This window comes from Aspergillus oryzae, chromosome 8 (genome assembly GCF_000184455.2).
Source record: "Aspergillus oryzae RIB40 DNA, chromosome 8".
Taxonomy (NCBI): domain Eukaryota; kingdom Fungi; phylum Ascomycota; class Eurotiomycetes; order Eurotiales; family Aspergillaceae; genus Aspergillus; species Aspergillus oryzae.
In genome coordinates, this window is record NC_036442.1 from 468,617 (window position 1) to 487,137 (window position 18,521).

At 51.4% G+C, this 18,521-nt stretch overlaps 9 protein-coding genes across 9 annotated transcripts; 2 read left to right on the forward strand and 7 right to left on the reverse strand.

Moving 5' to 3' along the window:
- Positions 1 to 1,815: 1,815 nt before the first annotated feature.
- On the reverse strand, positions 1,816 to 2,400 carry AO090103000314 (uncharacterized protein; the record flags this gene model as incomplete). The annotated part of the gene is made up of 2 exons (XM_023233334.1): positions 1,816 to 1,848; positions 1,933 to 2,400. The coding sequence occupies 2 exons, from the start codon at positions 2,398 to 2,400 to the stop codon at positions 1,816 to 1,818; spliced, it is 501 nt and encodes a 166-aa protein (XP_023093912.1).
- Positions 2,401 to 3,624: 1,224 nt separating this feature from the next.
- On the reverse strand, positions 3,625 to 4,680 carry AO090103000313 (beta-ketoacyl [acyl carrier protein] synthase domain-containing protein; the record flags this gene model as incomplete). Its single annotated transcript, XM_023233335.1, is given in 3 exon segments — positions 3,625 to 3,975; positions 3,977 to 4,528; positions 4,603 to 4,680. Coding segments are annotated over 3 exon segments (981 nt in total).
- Positions 4,681 to 5,346: 666 nt separating this feature from the next.
- psoB (hydrolase psoB) lies at positions 5,347 to 6,198 on the forward strand (the record flags this gene model as incomplete). Its single annotated transcript, XM_001826837.3, has 1 exon — positions 5,347 to 6,198. The coding sequence occupies one exon, from the start codon at positions 5,347 to 5,349 to the stop codon at positions 6,196 to 6,198; it is 852 nt and encodes a 283-aa protein (XP_001826889.3).
- Positions 6,199 to 6,472: 274 nt separating this feature from the next.
- AO090103000311 (hydroxymethylglutaryl-CoA reductase) lies at positions 6,473 to 8,174 on the reverse strand (the record flags this gene model as incomplete). The annotated part of the gene is made up of 3 exons (XM_023233336.1): positions 6,473 to 6,755; positions 6,833 to 7,807; positions 8,149 to 8,174. The coding sequence occupies 3 exons, from the start codon at positions 8,172 to 8,174 to the stop codon at positions 6,473 to 6,475; spliced, it is 1,284 nt and encodes a 427-aa protein (XP_023093910.1).
- Positions 8,175 to 10,498: 2,324 nt separating this feature from the next.
- On the reverse strand, positions 10,499 to 11,663 carry AO090103000310 (uncharacterized protein; the record flags this gene model as incomplete). Its single annotated transcript, XM_023233337.1, is given in 3 exon segments — positions 10,499 to 11,233; positions 11,241 to 11,421; positions 11,464 to 11,663. Coding segments are annotated over 3 exon segments (1,116 nt in total).
- Positions 11,664 to 12,546: 883 nt separating this feature from the next.
- AO090103000309 (uncharacterized protein) lies at positions 12,547 to 13,309 on the reverse strand (the record flags this gene model as incomplete). The annotated part of the gene is made up of 3 exons (XM_023233338.1): positions 12,547 to 12,575; positions 12,649 to 13,108; positions 13,301 to 13,309. The coding sequence occupies 3 exons, from the start codon at positions 13,307 to 13,309 to the stop codon at positions 12,547 to 12,549; spliced, it is 498 nt and encodes a 165-aa protein (XP_023093908.1).
- An 11-nt stretch (positions 13,310 to 13,320) lies between these two features.
- AO090103000308 (uncharacterized protein) lies at positions 13,321 to 14,571 on the reverse strand (the record flags this gene model as incomplete). The annotated part of the gene is made up of 5 exons (XM_023233339.1): positions 13,321 to 13,611; positions 13,667 to 13,944; positions 14,000 to 14,266; positions 14,326 to 14,400; positions 14,457 to 14,571. The coding sequence occupies 5 exons, from the start codon at positions 14,569 to 14,571 to the stop codon at positions 13,321 to 13,323; spliced, it is 1,026 nt and encodes a 341-aa protein (XP_023093907.1).
- Positions 14,572 to 15,064: 493 nt separating this feature from the next.
- AO090103000307 (uncharacterized protein) lies at positions 15,065 to 15,873 on the reverse strand (the record flags this gene model as incomplete). Its single annotated transcript, XM_001826832.1, has 2 exons — positions 15,065 to 15,573; positions 15,627 to 15,873. 2 exons carry the CDS (start codon positions 15,871 to 15,873, stop codon positions 15,065 to 15,067), a joined length of 756 nt encoding a protein of 251 aa, XP_001826884.1.
- A 1,444-nt stretch (positions 15,874 to 17,317) lies between these two features.
- Positions 17,318 to 18,027, forward strand: AO090103000306 (uncharacterized protein; the record flags this gene model as incomplete). Its single annotated transcript, XM_023233340.1, has 3 exons — positions 17,318 to 17,333; positions 17,477 to 17,808; positions 17,848 to 18,027. 3 exons carry the CDS (start codon positions 17,318 to 17,320, stop codon positions 18,025 to 18,027), a joined length of 528 nt encoding a protein of 175 aa, XP_023093906.1.
- Positions 18,028 to 18,521: the final 494 nt, after the last annotated feature.

Here is an 18,521-nt window from a genome sequence, read left to right on the forward strand (position 1 = left end):
TAAGGCCCTTTGCCGCCGTGTCTGGTAGGACCTCCTGCCACATTCTAAGGAGTGTCACCTTATCCTCGTCGAGATCTACCAACACCTGGTCGTCGACGGATGAGTCAGGCAGTACAATTGCGTCAAGGGCTTTTCTGTCGACCTTTCCATTAACGCTAAGTGGTGGTTCTTGCAGGGGAATCATGATTGAGGGGCACATATATCGGGGCAGAGGAATCCTCTGGCGCAGCTGCTTCACGTAAGTTATTCGGTCTACTTCCTCGTCGAGAGGGTCATTGGAAAACACCACAAAGGCCACGAGAAACGTATCGGCGCCAGTTCCACGCACACAGACGTGCGCATTGGCGAGTTTCTCTTTGGATACTAGGAGCAGTGCATGTGCGAGTTCATCTAGTTCAACGCGTTGTCCGCGTAGTTTGATCTGGGAGTCACCTTCAAGTCTTCCGAGAAACACTAGAGACCCGTCATTTAGGAGTCGTCCACGGTATCCAGTTCGGTAAATCACATCCGACTCTGACAAATTGGACAGGCTGGCAGGGCAAGGGATTTAAACTCGTCCCGCAGGCGATCGGTCACTTTCTCTCCGCTAGAAAACGCGTATCTCCATTCGCTAGAGCGTCGCAGCTAGCCCGCGCCATGATGAATCATGGACGAGTACTCGGAAGGCACCGCCATGGTGTAGGTAATACGCTCCTCCATGATCAGCCGCGCGAGCTCCACCGCGTCCCCTCGAAAGGAGCTGCGAGCCACGACAACTGTGCCGCCGTTACAAAGAGCAATGAACATCTGCTCGATGGCCATGTCAAAGCCTGGAGAACTCTATTGCAGCACTTTCTCCTGCACGAGTCCGTATTCCTGAGTGACTGCAGCAAATTGGTTGACCCAATTGAGATGATCCAGTATAATTCCCTTTGGAGCACCCGTTGAACCGCTGGTGTAGAGAACAAAAGCCGGATGATCTGGGTGAGATACATTTCCTTCATACGGACCATCTGGGGAATCTACTATAAGTAACGTTTCCATCAACCTTACAGGCATGATGTGTTCTTCGCCTAGGAGGGAAGCGCATTCGCCCAGTCTGCTGTCGGAAAGCAGAAGACGAGGCGACGAGTCACCAATGATCGAAGACAGACGCTCATGGGAATTGCGGGAGTCGAGAGGGACGTACGCAGCGCCCACATGGAGGATGGCGAGAATGAAGACGATCATGTCGGCTGAAGGTTCACAGAGAATACCTACCCTGGTAGCAATTCCAACGTCGAGATCCTTAAGCGCCCTCGCGGCCCTACCAACTAGTTCGTTGAGCATGTCATAGGTGATTTCCGTGTTTGTGAAGCCTAGCTTGACAGCGATGTTGTCAGGATATCGTTGAGATGCCACATCTACCTGCTGGGAAACGGTCGTCTCCCAACCTTCCCACCTTTCGACTACTCCACCGCTGCCGATTTCCGATATCAGCGCTGGATCAAACTGGGGGTGCAGATCAACCTCGCTAACAATACTATCGGGAAGCTCTGATATCTGGGCCACTAGCCAACGTATATATCAAGCAGACGGGCACAGTCCTGATCCAGATACAGAGAAGGCGGCATCGTGAAGGAGAGGGCTGTGTCCTGACCCGCGGTCTCAACAATGCTGACAACCAGGTCACACCCACTTCTTGCGTCTTCGACTCCCACTATGTCCATTTCGCAGGACGCAAAGGTAGACATTTCACGGATGCCGAGGGTGTAGTTCAGGAGAACTTGAAACAATGGGCTGGATGTGGAAGAGCGTGGGACTTTGAGCTCCTCCAAAAGAACGTCAAATGGAACCTTAGAGTGCGCGAGGGCCGCGTACATGGATGTTCTAGTCTTCTTGAGCAGCTGTGCTATAGTATCCTGACCGCAAACACGGAGTCTGACCGGGAGCAAATTTTAATTAGAATCCAACGGTGTCGAAATATCGGTCGTCGTGCCGGTTTGCATCAGCAATGCCGATGCACAATTCGTCAAATGAACCATTAAGGAGTTGGAAGAGGAGGACCTGCAGGGCTGCGGCATAGAAGTGGAAGGAGGCTGACCCGGACTGACGACTACACTCTTTCACTCTGGCCACAGTCTCCTTCTTAATAAATGCACGGGCCGTGAAGCTTTTGGAGATGCTCAAGGGAGGTCGAGATTGGACGCGGGAGAACGGTAGGAGAGGCAGGCAATCCACTGGTGTTTCAAACTGTTGCTTCCAGTACTTAAGATCATCTTTTATGGCCTGGCCTTTGAGTTGCTTACTTTCTGCGATGGCATAATCTAGGTACTGCGACGCTGGTTGCGACACACCCGGCGAGACATAGCTTTGATTGAGATCGCCCAGAAATGTCCGAAGACTAATTCCATCCATGACAATATGAAGATAACAAAGCATAAAGACGTGTGTATCTCTTGACAATTGCAGGATGGAGGCTTTCAGAGTCCCACCGTTGTCAAGATCAAACACATGGTCGCGGAAGTCGAGGAACTCAGCATTAATATCACTCCCATTGGCGATAGTCTTTCTCCCGAGTACGAATCCTTCCCGACAGAAAGTGAATTGCTCGGGATCGCCTGTGGTTGAAATTACTTGAAAGGCTGTATGCAGGGCCTCGTGGCGCTGGATAACTGCTTGGATTGCAGCTTCAAAGCGGTCACAGTCCAAGTGGCCTTGCAGTTTCTAAGCCAACGCCACATTGTATGCTGAGGAATCATCACTATACCGATGGGCAAGCCAGATCCTCTCTTGTGCGTGAGATAGAGGGGCTGATCGAATCACTGCAAGCGACTGCAATGATGGGAGAGCGATATTATCTTTAATCAAGCTCAAGCCATCACTGCGAGGATCAAATTCGCCGGACACGTCGTCCGTATCTAATCCAAGTGTCAAAGTCAGAGTTTTTCAGAAAAATCTCGGGGTGGAGGAGGGATCGAATACCTTCACTTGGTGTAGGGGTATTCCTGTCCTCCGACACTGACTCTGTGGATGATGTGGTAGGAGAGGCATCAATACTGGATTCATCTATATAACAGCGATTGGCGTCAATAGAAGATACTCTAAACTATGACACAAAACAATCACTCTTCACCTTGAGAAATTGTCCCTCTCTCCAAGTCTATTATCTCCACCACACCCACAAAGGGAGACTTGCCTTGATCAACCGTTGTCACGCTCACTGGTTTGTCGTTGGGTGCTTCACTGGGGCTCTCAGAAGCGTCAAACGTAAGAGACAACTTATCCAGAACATCGCGACAGATGTCCCGAATGGATGCGCCCCCAATAACCTTCAGAACTGGCACATCCACATTCAGCTCCTTGAGAAATCAGGAGCGCACCTCTACCGCAATAAGAGAGTCGATTCCTAAATTAGCAAGGCTAGCTAGCATATCTGGGTTCACATGTCGAAACTAGAATACAGGAGAACACGTACCGACTTCCACCAAGGGGGTGTCCTGGGCAATTGAATCGGCCGACATCTGGAGTATGGCTGCGAGACGAGTGGCAAACGATGTACAAAGAATCGACTCGGCCTGGGCGACTTGTGTGGCGGCCTTGAGCTGATCCATCACGGGAATCCTGGCAGATGCAGCGGTGGTCGCCTCTCCGGGCAGCACTTTCTTATCCTCCCACTTCATATGCGAGAACCAGGGGTTGCTTAGCCACAAAGGAGGTGCTGAGTCTTCCTCCGCTAGACCCACATGCTTCTGCATGCCACTGGTCAATACGGGCTGACAGCCTGAGCCAGGTCGTCCTGATATAACTGCCTCCCGAGAGAGTCTTGAGCATAACCGCAGCAACACCTTCTCCACGGCCGTGCCCGTCTGCCTTGTCGTCCCACATCTGGGATCGCCCGTGGGGTGAGAGCATGTGCAGCTTTGATTCAATGATGTACATCTCGGGCCCGAATATCAGATTCGCGCCCGCTGCAATCGCCACAGGCGTCTCTCCTGACCGCAGGCTTTGCACCGCCGGGATGTACGGCAACCAGTGATGATGATGAAAAGGCCGTATCAATTGTCATGCTGGGGCCCTTCCAGTTGAAGAAATATGAGACGCGGTTGCTGAGGATGCTTCGCGTGGTGCCTGTGCCGCTGTATTTGGGAATTGTTTCCATGTCACGAAGATGGATGTCGTGGTAGTCGTTGGTCATGAGGCCAACGTAGACTCCCGTCTGGGTGTTCTGCAGCTCCTGGATGCTGGTTCCTGCATTCTCTAGACATTCGTACACGGTTTCCAGGAGGACCCGGTGTTGAGGGTCCATGGCCTCCGCCTCGCGGGCATTCCAGGAGAAGAAGGGGGCGTCGAAGACACAGGGGTCTTCCTCCAGGAGATAGGGATGCTGCGCGTTTGAAGCACCATGGTGTTCGTCATGGATGATAAAAGCCGGCTGGGTCGAATCGTTAGGCGGGAATCGGGCGAAGGAGGTCGCGGGGAGAATGCAACAGCTTCCACAGTTCGGAGGGAGTAGAGGCTCCACCAGGGAACCTACAAGAGCTCCCGATAATGGCAATAGGTTCAGGAACTTTGGTATCCATATTCAGTTGATGAATGGGGGGAGTGAAAGAAATCTCGATGTACGCTCTATCATTTCATAACTGAGGAGCATTGCGCCAGATGATCTGGAAACCTTATACAAATATAGTAGTTATTAGAGCTGAGAATCACTGAAGACATACTATACTACTATTGATACTCGGTCTCGTTCGGAGGTATCGTTGTTGGTCGTGGTTCCTTTGGGGCAGTGAAGCCGAAAGGCTACGCATAAACCGACTATTCAGCCCCAGTCAGCCCCAGCGAAACAAGCATCGGACGCCGATGCCGAACCTGTTCAGCGCCGAATGATTCCCCATCTTGAGCTCAGCGGTAATATTACGGGTAGAGATTGTTCTGGTCTTGTCCTCTCGGTTCGCAGTTTTAGGTTTCAACGTCCCCTTCACCATGTATACATTCTTTGATTCAGATTTCTTCCACTTCGAATTCCTCCGTGTCCTAGGCACCGCTCCCTTTGAAGGATGCGACATTGGGAAGTGTCTCGAGACAATTGCCTGCATCAAAACCCCTGATGCAGAGAGCTGGTTTGACGCCTGGGTTGCTGCAGGACGCAAAGCAGAAGCAGCCGCTCGTTGGGCATGAATCCGGTCAGGGAACTATTTTCGAGCAGCCGAGTACATGCTCCACTGCACGCCCAAGGACACCCGACTTCTGGAGACGCTGGAGCACAGCGTGCGCAACTTCTAGCGTGAGTTTGCTCTGCTCGCTGACCCCGCGGGCTATGGCGGCGAGGTTCTTTCGCTCGAGGTTCCCTACGAGCACGGTCTGATGCTGCCGGCGTATCTGTTCATGCCGCTGCGTGAGGCAGGATTAACGGAGCCCATTCCCGTCGTGGTCAGCAGCGGCGGGTTCGACTCCACCCAGGAGGAACTGTACTTCTACATCGCCGCAGGCGCGCGCCGACGCGGGTACGCCGTTCTCACCTTCGACGGCCCAGGTCAGGGGATCTTCCACCGGCGACTAGACCAACGAGCTGGCTTCCCGGCCCAGGCACCGGAGGGCGCGTATATGCGACACGACTGGGAGGCCGTGATCCGTCCCGTCCTCGACCGACTGTGGACATACAGCAAGGCAAACCAACATCTCCACCTCGGCCTCAACCGGGTATCCATCTTTGGCGAATCAATGGGCGCATATTTTGCACTTCGTGGCGCAGGCGGTCCCCGGATCAAAGCGTGCATTGCGATGGACGGATTCTACGACATGTGGGATATTGCCGATTCGCGCATTCCCCCCGTCTTCGTGAAGGCTTGGGATCGACTGGGTGATCGCTTCTTCGACCGGGTCATCCGCTCGCTGGGCAGAGTACACTTTCGTACGCGGTTTGAATTCGCACATGCGCGATTTGCGTTAGGTTTGCCGACTTATGCACAGGCGACCCGGGCATTTCAGAAGTTTTCTCTGCGCGGGGATGGAGAGCAGGGGGAGTACTTGGCCCGGGTCCAGTGCCCGGTGTTTGTCACCGGTGCGGCGGACTGGGCGTATTTTCCCGCCCAGGGAAATGCGACCAGGATTTTCGAGGTTTTCAATCAGTTGCATCCTGAAATGGCCAAACTGTGGGTGACCAAGGGAGTGGGATCCAGTGGATTGCAGGCCAAGGTGGCGGCCATTTCGGTTGTCCATGACAAGACGTTTGAATAGTTAGACGAGGTGTTGAATATTGATCGAAAGAAAGAGAAATCTTTACCTTAGTTATATCTATTTGTATTTCTGGTTTAACTCTAGCCTCCCTAAGTAATGTACTTTTCCGTCGTTGATCATAGCATTTATAAATCAAACGGTCTATTGCAGTGAGTATTGTTCTAAGCTCCTATCTTCGACATTTTGTACATCCTCAAGAGAAAAGCCCACAGTTGCCGAAATGTTATGGCTGCCATGTTTGCCTTCGTTATAGAATAAGTTGGTTGAGGGGCAGCTAGTTCACCCTCGACGACGCCGCACTCCGATTATGCTGCATATGGGCATTGACCAAGTGACCCGCCGCCAGGGCCGAGCAAGTACTCAGTTCACCCGCCAGCACGGCCGCGGCGATGATCCGGGCCAAGCGGCGGGCATTCGCGCCGGGATCGGTGGGATGGGCGCCGCGGACTCCCAGCAAGTCCAACATGGCTCCCTGGGCTTCGAGGATGGTGCCTCCACCGATGGTTCCGACCTCCATGGAGGGCATGGAGACGGCGATGTGCAGGTTTCCGTCGATACTAGAGCATTCAATGTGAGTATAATTCATACCATATCGAAGGGAAGCAGGGGGACCACAAGAGGGAGGGGGACCTACTTCTTCATCGTCGTGATACAGCTACTGCTCTCCACATTCTGGGCGGGATCCTGTCCGGTAGCCAAGAACACGGCCTGAACTAGGTTGGATGCATGGGCGTTGAACCCACCCATACTACCGGCCATGGCGCTACCCACCAGGTTCTTAGCTGTATTGAGCTCAACCAGGGCATCGACTTCGGTCTTCAGAACCTTCCGGACGGTCTCGGCGGGAATAGTAGCTTCAGCGATGACCGACTTGCCGCGGCCACCGATCCAGTTGATAGCAGCAGATTTCTTGTCAGCACAGAAGTTACCGGACAGCGTAATAGTGTTCATATCGGGGAACCCGTGGGCGGTCATCGCCTGCAAAGCCTGCTCAATACCCTTAGAGATCATGTTCATGCCCATGGCGTCGCCTGTCGTGGTGCGGAACCGGATGTAGAGGTAGGTGCCGGCCTGGGCGAAGGTCAGGCTCTGCAGACGAGCGAAGCGGCTGGTGGCGTTGAAGGTGTCGGTGAGGACCCGACGACCGATGGGGGACTCAGCCCAGCGCTGAGCTTCGGCGGCGCGTTTCGCCGACGGAAATCCCAGGCAGGGGCCTCGCGTCATGCCGTCGCCTTTGAGCGTCGTCACGGCACCGCCGCCGGCGTTGATCGCCTTGCAGCCCCGGCTGGCGCTGGCAACCAGCACACCCTCCGTCGTGGCCATCGGGATGAAATATGCCTGGCCGTCGATCACCATGGGTCCCGCGAGTCCCAGGGGCAGGGGCAGGTATCCGATCACGTTCTCGCAGCAGGCGCCGTGCACCAGCTCGTAGTTGTAGCTGTGGTACGGGAGCAGCGAGTTCTGGATACCGCCGCTGAGGTCCTGAGTCGAAGGCGTTCGCGATACGGTGATCCGGCGGATGCGAACTGCACGGGTGAATGCCTCCAGCCTAGTTGTTGCTGTGCTTGATGATCCTGCTGAGACAATGTTCTCCAAGGTCTTCTCTAAGCTGTATCCGGGAAACTTGCCACGGAGACATAGCTCCGCCAGCTCGTCGTCGGTCAGAGATTCCGTCTGGTTCGCTCTGAACAGAGCCTCAATTTCCTCAAAGCTGCGAGAAGGGGGCACAGGGGGAGATGCAGTACTAGGGACCTGTGCGGGCGACGAAGAGGGTGCAGGTGCAGCAGATTCTTTCGGTGCGTCAGGAGAAACATGCCAGCGGGCGGCGTGGATCAGGTGATTGTTGAGGTAAAGACTGAGGACCAAGGCGCCCATGAGACAGAGTCGGCCCAGGGGTGTCTCCAGCCCGGCCAGCACGCCGTCAAATCCAGGACGTCTTCCGGTAGATACATCCAATCCAGATGCTTCGATGACATATCTGATCGGCGGTAGCACCGTTACCCGTGTCTCAACTCCGCCGGCACGGGCATCCAAATAGATATCGTTCAGACCGTTGGCAGCCACTTTGAGTGGACTGACGGTGGTTGGAGTAAAAGCGGCTTTGGTCATGAAACCTCCCATAACGCGGTAAAAGAATGATGACAGCTGGAGTACATTGACGAGCACGAACCCGCCGACCATGATCAGCTTCCACCGGGCCACACTGGTCGCATTGACCTTGTACCCGAAGATCCGCGGCCCATGTTGCTCATCTGCCAGATCCAGGGTGTTGGGGTTCCGGATCCGGGTCACCTCCAGTTTGACGCAGAGAATGGTGGCGTAGAAGGTGAAAAGAAGGATGGCGTCGAAGAGCACCATCCATGCAGCCAAAAAGCAGAACTGGCCGAACCGTTCCCGTGGCTGGAGGACCGCTCCCAATGCGAGAGCCCCGATCTCAAGTAGATACGATTGGACGATGGACCATCCTTCTCTGTTGATTGCGAATAGCATGGTGTTGGGGATCATATGGCGCTGCCGGTTGTCCTTGCTGTCGGCAGCCTCTCGGGGCGGCGAGACACGCCGGCGCTCCTTCGATGCGTGGAGAACAGCACGGGTAAATCGGATCGGCTTCTCGAATCCCACGATCAAAACCAAGAAGGGAATTCCTTCTGAGAGTAGAAACATGTCGACTGGTACGCCGCAGGCTGTCGTTACCCCAAGTCCGAGCACGAAGGCAAACGCCCCAGAAAGCAGCACGGAGGCTGCCAGCCAGAAACGCGAGCCCAAGTGACGCATCGCTCGGAAGAGTGAGACCAGGGTCATATTCAGCGCAAGGTAACCTAAACCGATGATGACCAAATCAACCGTCTCGGCGTGTTTGGCCCGGTGAAGGAATGAGAGCCATGAGCTTCCCAGCCAGCGGCCCAGTGAAAGCCTGCCCTCTCCGTGAGGAGACCTGGTCGCCCAGCTATGATCCTTCTTATCCGAGGCAACAAATTCCACCTCCTCTAGAAAAACGCTCAATTGGGTATACGGAACTCGGTAAGCCAGCGAGAATTCATTGGAGATTGAGGTGAAGAAGTTGGAGGTTGGCGTGATCGGTTCTGCGCCCACTGAGTCGGGCAGTGTGTTCATTAAGGCGGGGCTGCTATCGGCAGAGGCAACGGGGAAGGTAAGAGTGACAAGAGCCCAGTGGTGGTCGACCTGGTTAGAGAGAAAGCGAGAGCAACGCGGTCGCAGTCAGCACGCAAGCAAGCTTTGGGGATTAAAGGAACTGAAAAGAAAGAAGGTTCCTATCATACTCGGCCATTGCCAGCAGTCGCCTCAGACAGGTCGTCTACCTGCCATCTCCACGAGCTTGTCTCACCAACCCGGAGGCTTCGGCTGCCCCAGAGGAATGACTCGACGTTCAAGGGAGCGGCGTCAGTCTTGGAGCTGAGGCCTCGGTTGGCAGCGCGAAAGGTGACTTCTAAAACTTGGAGATAAGTGGTTGTGGCAATCAGAGCAGTCGCCAGAAACGTGTGAATGGGATGTCGACACACTTGGCCGATCACTGCACGTAATCCCTTGGTGACCTGGTGCTGCACCCAGTCAGACTTTGGCATCACGAGCCGTTAGAGGATGGATAGTATCAGATAGGATTGTTTGTGTGGTCAATGTGGAAAGGATCGGATAGGGGGATTTTGTGTTGCTGGCCCGATAGAAGGGGAGAGAGTGGGAGAGAGAAAAATACGACCAGGCATACCATGAAAGAAATATGATGAACCTGGTATAGTTCAGTATACTATGCCAAAGGAATAAGCACTAAGGCGCGGGCCATGACCAGGGAGATCACGTCTCCACCGGACCCTCCTCCAATAAGTATTAAGCGCTATGTACAGCGAACTAAATCTAGCTTATTAACCAGCCAATGAGGCCTATTGATTTTAGGCCCCACTATACTATCTACCAATTATAATCGTAAAAACCCCTGGATTATTGCCTAGTCCGCCTCTAATTTAGCCCTGTCGTATTTTACCGCTTCGTAAAAGAAGGGTTTATTCTATCTCAACACCTACTAAGTTTGGACACTGCAATCCCTAGACTTAAGGCCTAGTCTCCGGGTATTACCACTACCACTAGCTGTGGTGGTTTGTTTCCTTCAAGGGCTCTATAACTTTATAGTCAAGTTTTACTATCCTTAACTGTTTCAATTAATTACGTGTTACCAGTATTCATCTTGTTATTAAAATATATCGTATTAATTATATACTCCGACCATTCTAGGGACAGGAATTCTAGTACAATTGCTCAACTCAGAGACACCGATATTTCCACGTGGTCACTGCACCCTAACCTCCTCGACATTCTCTGTCCTTGTCTCCTCAAGCCCAAACTCGGCATTCAACTCATCGCGTAACGCAAGACTCCGAATCAGCAAAGACAAAGGCACCCCAAGCGCAGCAAAAGCAATGCCAACCTGCCACACAAGCTTCAAGCTATCCACATACACGCTCACCACCTGCGCCTTAACCACAGGCGTATCATCCAGCGATTCCATAAAAGCTTTAGTAGCAAGTTGATACGCACCACCACCCAAAAGAACGCCCCGCAACTGTGGACTAGCAATACGACCCACGAGGTCCGTAAACCTCGAATTAAAAACCGCCGAGGGAATCGAAACACACCAAATGGAACCAAAACTACGCAGAAACGCCCAGGTAGCCGTAGCAGTCGCGACATCGGACTCGGGCAAACTGGCCAGAACAGCGGGAAGTGTGGCGATGAGGGAAATGACAGAGCCAAGAGCTAGTATCACTTGGTAGATGACCCAGCGGACGGTGTTGGTGCGGTCATCGAGCATGGTGAACAGGCCCATTCCGACGGCCATGAGGATGAACCCGGCGACGAGGAGCGGCTTGTCTTTGCCTGTGACGGTGATGAGGACTCCGCCGACGATGGCGCCGGGGACCATGGGGATGAAGGAGGCGAATAGGTCAATGCCGGATTTCTTGGGCGTGGCTTCGAGGACCAATTGGAAGTAGACGGGGAGGCACCAGGTTGGCAACAATGATCTCTGTCACCACGTTGATTCCGCCACCGCCGAGACCCTGGATGACTCGGGCCGCAATGAGCATCTCCGTACTCGATGCGCCACCGCCGAGACCACTTCCCAAGGCGAAGAGAGCCACGGAGAGGATGGTCGGCCATCGGCGGCCAAAGATATTGGCAACTTGGCCGTATAAAGGCTGAACGGCGGTTTGGCTGACGAAGTACCCGTTGATTACCCAGACGTATAGTTCCTACGAGTCTAGGTTGTGGGATATGGTGGGCAGGACAGTGGAAAGGATGGTTGTGTCAAGAGCACTCAGCAAGCCCCCGACGCATAGACCGGGGAAGATGGCCCAGAACCGCCATCCATAGCCCTTTTTGGCAGGCTTCGGCTCGTCTGGGAGGGCTTGGGCATCGGTGCTGCTCGTTGTCGGTATGGCATTCTCAACAGCCATGATAATAAAATGGCAATCGGTGAATTGAGTCGATTGATATAATTGCCCTTACGAAGAGCAGTAGCCACGTTACTTATTAAAGGCGCATCAGTTTTATAGGTTTAATAGGGGTAGGCTTGGATATCTTCGGTGGACGCCCAATTCGGGTAAAACCCGCCGAATGAAAGAAAACACACCGAGGAAAAAAAAAAAAAAAAAGGAAATCCAAAGAAATAAACTAAAATAACATAAAGACGGAACATATAGGAGAGAATAGCCACTCGCTTAATTACATTGTCACTTCTCCTTTAGTAATTGGATCAAACGCGCCTCCATGTCATTCGGCTTCGTTGTTAGTGACCAGCGACTTCTCGCCCATTTAAAGCGATCAATGGCAAACTAAGCAATACTGTTACTGTTCCTGTTCGGCCATCATGTAGGACATTCGAATCAATACCTCGGTAAAATTCCACGTAATCCTCTGACACCCCAAGGATCCTCTCTTCTGCTGTTTCAGCCAGCGATAGAAGGGTGCTGCCTGACCTCCATTGACGTCTATTTTCGCCAACACCGGAAATGTCACCCCATAGTTGAGCTTGCAGAAGCTCTGAATGTCGTCGTTGGACCCGGGTTCCTGCCACAGGGACTGATTACAAGGGAATGCCAATGACAAAGTCCTCGTCGTACTTTTCCCGAAGCCGACGGTAGAGATCCTCCAAGCCTTGGTACTGGGGAGTAAAGCTGCATTTCGAGGCCTTATGTCAAGATATATACAAAGTAGTAAATTAACTACTTGTCATCAAGTGACGATGAGCATAACCTAGCATCTGCTGTATGTGGTGTAAATCTCGATGCCATATAAAGTAGCTACACTACACAATATCCACATCGCACAGTTCGTGGACTACTGCCGTGTCTTGATAATTTGAGAACCTTTCATTATGTTTAAGACTCTACTGTACGAAGTATTACTAGCTCACCAAGAACGGAAATTAATCCTACACACCCGTTCCTCGGCCTCCATCTAGTTCATAAACTGACCTTGTAGTCCCTCGCAACTCACTGCGCGCATTGCTGCGTGCATCCAACTCCCGCCGCGGGGCTTCAGCTGGTAGTTCACCTCCCACGCGGCCCATCGTTACCGGTGCATTATCTGGCCACTTTTCACCCTGTGGTTCCTTCTGATAATCTCGCCGTCGCTTTCTCAGGGCGAAGAAGATTATTGCCAATATGATAGCTGCACCGGCAACGCCACCCACCACACCACCTACTATCGGCCCGACTTTCGTCGATGAACCACTAGTGCTGGTTGATGGGTCGGGTTGCGCATCCGGTGAGTTAGTGGTATCGTTGGGTTTCTGCACAAAAAGTGATTTCAAAGCTGGATCAGCCCACGTCGATGGATAGGGCGAGGATTTAATGTCATTGGCTGTTGCGGAGGGGAGTGAATATGTCGATAGTCCAGGCTGTGGATGGGTGAGCTTATATCCTAACATTTGAGGAAAGGCAAAGGGTCATACGTCGAATTGGGTCCGGATGACCTCTGATTGAGCGTCATATACAAACGCCGGCATATCATAGCATCCTGCACCGGCGTCGTCTGACCACGCGAGTCGGCCTCCTACACCGAATATCTGCCGTCCATACGCTTGACATACATGAGTCATACGTGGCTTGTTCAGCGACGCGGCTTGAAACCATTTGAACGATGGGATCGATAGATAGGAGCTGGTGAGTCGGTGTTAGGTTGGATTGTTCTATATGGAATGATTGGAACATACACGTCCGTGAGGGAGTCTTTCGATTTGTAGTCCGCTCCGCCAATAACATAGACCTGGTACGACGACGTGGAGAGATCTTTTTCGACAACTGCACAGAACTGGGTTCGTGATGCCACGCTGCCGGTAGTGGTTTGATTGTACCATTTGTTCCCTGCAATATCATAGACCCATGCATAATTCCATTGGTTCTGGTATTTTGCTTTAGTAAGGGGTTTCCAGCAATGCTGCAGTCCAAACACTCACTGGAGTCAAAGTTGCATTGATCCCATTCTGGATAGACGGAACTTCGCCTCCCACAAACACCAGGACCCCCTTTTCTCCAATGGGAAGATATACCAGCGCTCCCTGTTGCACGGGGGCAAACGGCGCATCCAACTGTGTAAATGTTCCCGTGGTTGTGTTGAACTGAATCATCCCCGTCGCATAGTCCACCGTGCTATCGGTGATGGCGGGCGTTGTATCGCTGTTTTGAAACCCGCCTACCCAATACGCAGCTTGGATCTGGGGCGCATCGACGTATGCTATTCTATACGTTAAAATGTAGATCCAGCCACGCATAGATAGAGTAAGACATACCCCCTCCCTGTAGTCGCACTGGCTTGATACTTGTCTGCTGTAATTTCCATGACCCATCGGCAATAGTGTATGTCCACAACCCCTGGTCTACCGATGCGACGTCTAGGTAATTCCCACCATACGTAAAGAGTGTCGTATTGGCCTTGTCTGACCACAGCGCTTGACCCTTGATTTTCGGGACCTCACTGTCGACCAAGCTCATTTTATATTTTTCGCCGTCATCAGTCGAGAAGGAGGAGGATAGATCGAGTTGCACGAGATAATTGTCTACTGGACGATTAGCGGGAACGACCAGATGTTTAAAGCTCGAGGAGAGGAGCGTGTACTCGAGGAATTCGTGTCTCCGGGAATGAGACCTCCGTCGAGATCTACCATGTACAGGACATCGTTGACAATGTTCGCTGTATTCGTTAGTCGTTATGACTCTTCCATTGCGGAGGTGGATCAAGGCGCATACCCCCGAAAGTGTAACTCCGACAAAATCCATCCGATAAGTCGCTCAATACCTTGGCTTCACCTAGAGATAACAGCGAAACCAGGTGGACAAAACCCAGGGACATGAGCCATGCCATGGTAGGCCGGTGATTTGATTATGTCGAATGTCAAACGGCGGGATTCCATTATGAAAGGGGCAGAAGCTCGCTTCCAGGGATTCACAGCATTTGATTTAAATACCGCCAGGTTGGCCGCAAATTTGAAATCAGTCCAGCATGATGATACTCGCACTAGCTTTCTAGCGTCTTGTACCCCTCGTTCTGGATCCAACGAGGTGACCCTTTTTTATCGCCGGCGCCTCGCAGGGCCCACCTCGAAACAGCCTTGCATTTATTGTGGAGTGGGCCGAGGTGTGACCTAACAAGCATTTTACTGCCGTTCATAGAGCTGTTCAAACGCTAATCATCTATCCTCTACCGTGTCTGGCTCACAGGTATTTCATGCCATCCTTTCACTCATGTGATTTATAGCGAAGATGTGGTGATGTGTAGCATCATCTGATTATATTTCTCTATGTGGTTTTTATCCAGCAAAGACAAACCCATACCTTCGATGAAAGAACCCGCCAAATTATAAGTTTAATAGTGCATTCTCAGTAGACAACACAGCAGCCATATTCCCCACGTTCGTGATAATCGACTTATTCCCACCACTCAAGCACCAACAAGTCCCCTTGTCCTGACTTCCCGTACCCTCAAAGTTATATGTGCAGCCGACATCTGTCCGATCCTGGAAGTTGTTCATGGAATTGCAAAGAGCAAGGCAATCCGCGAATGAGCTCTGGACACTTGACGACAGATCTTTCTTCGAGCTTGAACTGATATCAGCGTCGCAGAAGATATAATAGCTCGAATTTCCCGATCCACCTGAGACATTTCTGATTTCAGTGTTGTTGGCATCGGGGCAGGTATAGTTTGTGTTTTTGTTAAAGAAGGTGGTGGATGTTGGTGATGGAGCTGATGTTGATGTGCTGGATGATGAGGCTGTGTCTGACGATGTGGATGAGGGCGATGATGAAGGGGTTGATGTACTTTTTGAGCTGGTGGTCGCCATAGGAGGCGTCGACACAGAATGCGACCCTGTAAAGGTTTAATATAAGCCCTTGTATGTTGAAGTGGCTCTGGAAACATACTAGTAAGGCCAACTCCCAGCCCAACAGCCAAGGCGATTACGATCGCGACAAGTGCTGCTACTATTACAGCAAGCCAGAAGGTCATCTTGCGTAGCCCACATATTCTGCTTTCGCGAGGCACGGACTCATTGGCTAACACAGGCACGACGACATGGTGAGGGTTGTTTTGATTAGGAATGGGTTCTAGTCCCGCCTGAACAACTTCTATACCCTGAATTTGCGATACCTCTTTTAATGAGTCGGTCATCATGGGATTGGTGGGCGAGAGAACTTGGCTTTAACAGAAAATGAAAAAGAAATGAGAAGAAAAGGAAGCCGAGAGTAGATATGCGAAGTTATCGTAGGCGCTCTAACGGCCCCATTCTGCCTTGTGTCAAATTGATGTTTGGCGCTTAGAATGGTACGATAACTGGCGCTTGTTGGCCATATCCCTGCAAAGGGTTCCATCCGGCATCCTGGTCTACTTGTATTTATTCCCCGTAGAATTTATCCGAGGGCCAATCGATGAGCTTACAGAGGTAAATATAGGTTAACCGTAATTCAAATTCAAAGGTCGACTTGGGTATATTCTTAACCAATGCCAAGCGTCACGACGGACCGAATCTAGCTTACGGGTCAACTTGCGATTTTTTACCGTTGGCGTTTCACATTAAGCCACGAACTTATGTTATTCTATATTATCATATGAATTTGAAGATGAAATTTGCTGATTAGGTCAAAGTTTATAGCTTAACCAAGATCTTTAAATGCCCTACAGGAATATCATATCTTTTGTGTGTATCCCACGTGCTACCTACGAACCCTAATGAGGGGTCTAGCATAGCTGCAGCCACATCAATACATAGTTATATAAGTCAACGTATATCGCGTTCATGTAGACTCGGCCAGGTAAGGACTTCGCAGACTCATTTATGATCTTATAACCTGTTCCTATTTATTCCGAGCTCTTTCAGGGAGGGGTCGTCCACAGCCTTGGCCTAAAATTCGTGGTAACATTGGGGTATATTGCATTCTGTTCCAGTGAGCTAGCTATGCAGCTTCCCGACTAATTATGGTGGCGAGGTGCATTGGTGAACCCTCGGCGCGTATCGTAGGGCAGGGGTTTGCGTTAGTAAGGCCACCGGATTGGAGGGAATCCCGGTCAGTTAGCGCCAAGGGTCTCGCTGTAAAACAGCTCATTTCCCTGAGATGTGAGCGGTTGAATTCCTCTCATAATGTGATTGTAGACCATGTTCGCCTCTTATTGTTGCTCAGCTTCGAGTGATTCTCATCCACCACATCCCGCCCATGAATCAGCTATTTTCACGCCGCAAAATTTAAGATTGGCCTAGCACGAACATCTACAAACTGAGTGTTTCGATTAGGGTGCAGCGCTGCTCAGACTACACAACTAGGATTGGATCTTATTGCTTTTGGTGCAAGGCCCGACCCTCTTTTTTGGATCTCAAAAGTCTGAGGTGGATTTTCTCAATCAACTGCGCCAGGGTAAATTGAGAATTTCTGTATATATGTTGTCACCTCTGGACAACATTATCTGCCCAGTCATCATATAAGTGGCCTTACGCAACAGGCCAAGCGGTTTCTAGATCTATATACACCGAAGGAGAGCTGTACGGGTGAATTCATGGCGAGAAGCCTCAGTGCTGAAGGTCTCGAGGTCGCACGAGTCGAAGGCCTCGAATACAACAGATATGCAGAGGGTCTACAGTATGTACCCCCGGAACCGACGCGCAATGGGGTAGCGAATGGTCCGTATATGATCGAACAATGCCCAGAAAAAGGGAGCCCACAGAACAGAATTTGCGGCGTACGCAGAACAAGCTTCTGGGTAATACTCGCTTTGATAATAGCGTTCATTATCGGCGGCGCAATTGGTGGAGGAATAGGCGGTTCGCTAGGAGTCAAGAAGAGCACCAACCCGCAGCCGTCAATACCAGCTTCGACAACTTCATCCGCTCCTGTTACATCCACTTCTGCTACATCTTCTAGTGAATCGGGGCGGTCAATAACAGCTTCGACAACCTCTTCTGCCCCCGTTACATCCGGCACAAGTGGTATAGCCGCTAACTCGTGCCCAGGAATCAATGAAACTATCGTCACGGGCTCCACTGGGTCTGCGTTTACGGTTCTCTGTGGCGTTGACTGGCCAAAGGGCGTTCAAGCTATAAATGGCAAGGGAAAGGTGAGTGATATTGGTCGTGCGGCTGTATACTCTATACAGGAATGCATCGACAGCTGTCTTGGTTCTCACAAGGATGATTGCAAAGGCGTCACTTATTCGGCCAATTTGACGTCCTCATTTGATGGTGGACAGGATGGAAACTGTTTCTTTAAAGACCAAGCTGGCATATACTTTCCAGGGGGTGATACAATCATATCTGCAGGAGTTATTGGGGGTTAATAAATCAACGGCTCCGAATTGATGTATACCAAGCTTTACTTCCAGTCGAATCCATAATACATTGAGTTTATACCAATCCAGATTTCTGTGTCTAGATGACTGAAGGCTAACTAATGTAAACATTAGCTCTACAAAAGCCTTCAACTTGTGGGGGTTGGATTAGCGGCGTTAAGTGGAGTCCGTTGCAAAGACTGGGTTAGCCAATTATGAGCCCTTTATGTCTATGGCCGATCAGCTTTGGAGCTCTTCAAAGCACTAGCCCTTTTCCCTCTATCTAGCCTTTAGGCTCACGAGCACGGATGTTTCTATTTTGAGAAGAGGAATGATAACTGTTAATATCTCCGTGCAGAAATTCATCATCGACCCTGCAAAGACGATAGCGGTTAGAAAAAGCTTCAAATCCATGAGACTGCAAGGAGACAAACCATCGTAGCCAACTGACGCAGACGACACCAATGGCACCATGAGGATTAAATTGAGCTTCACGAGGTGCC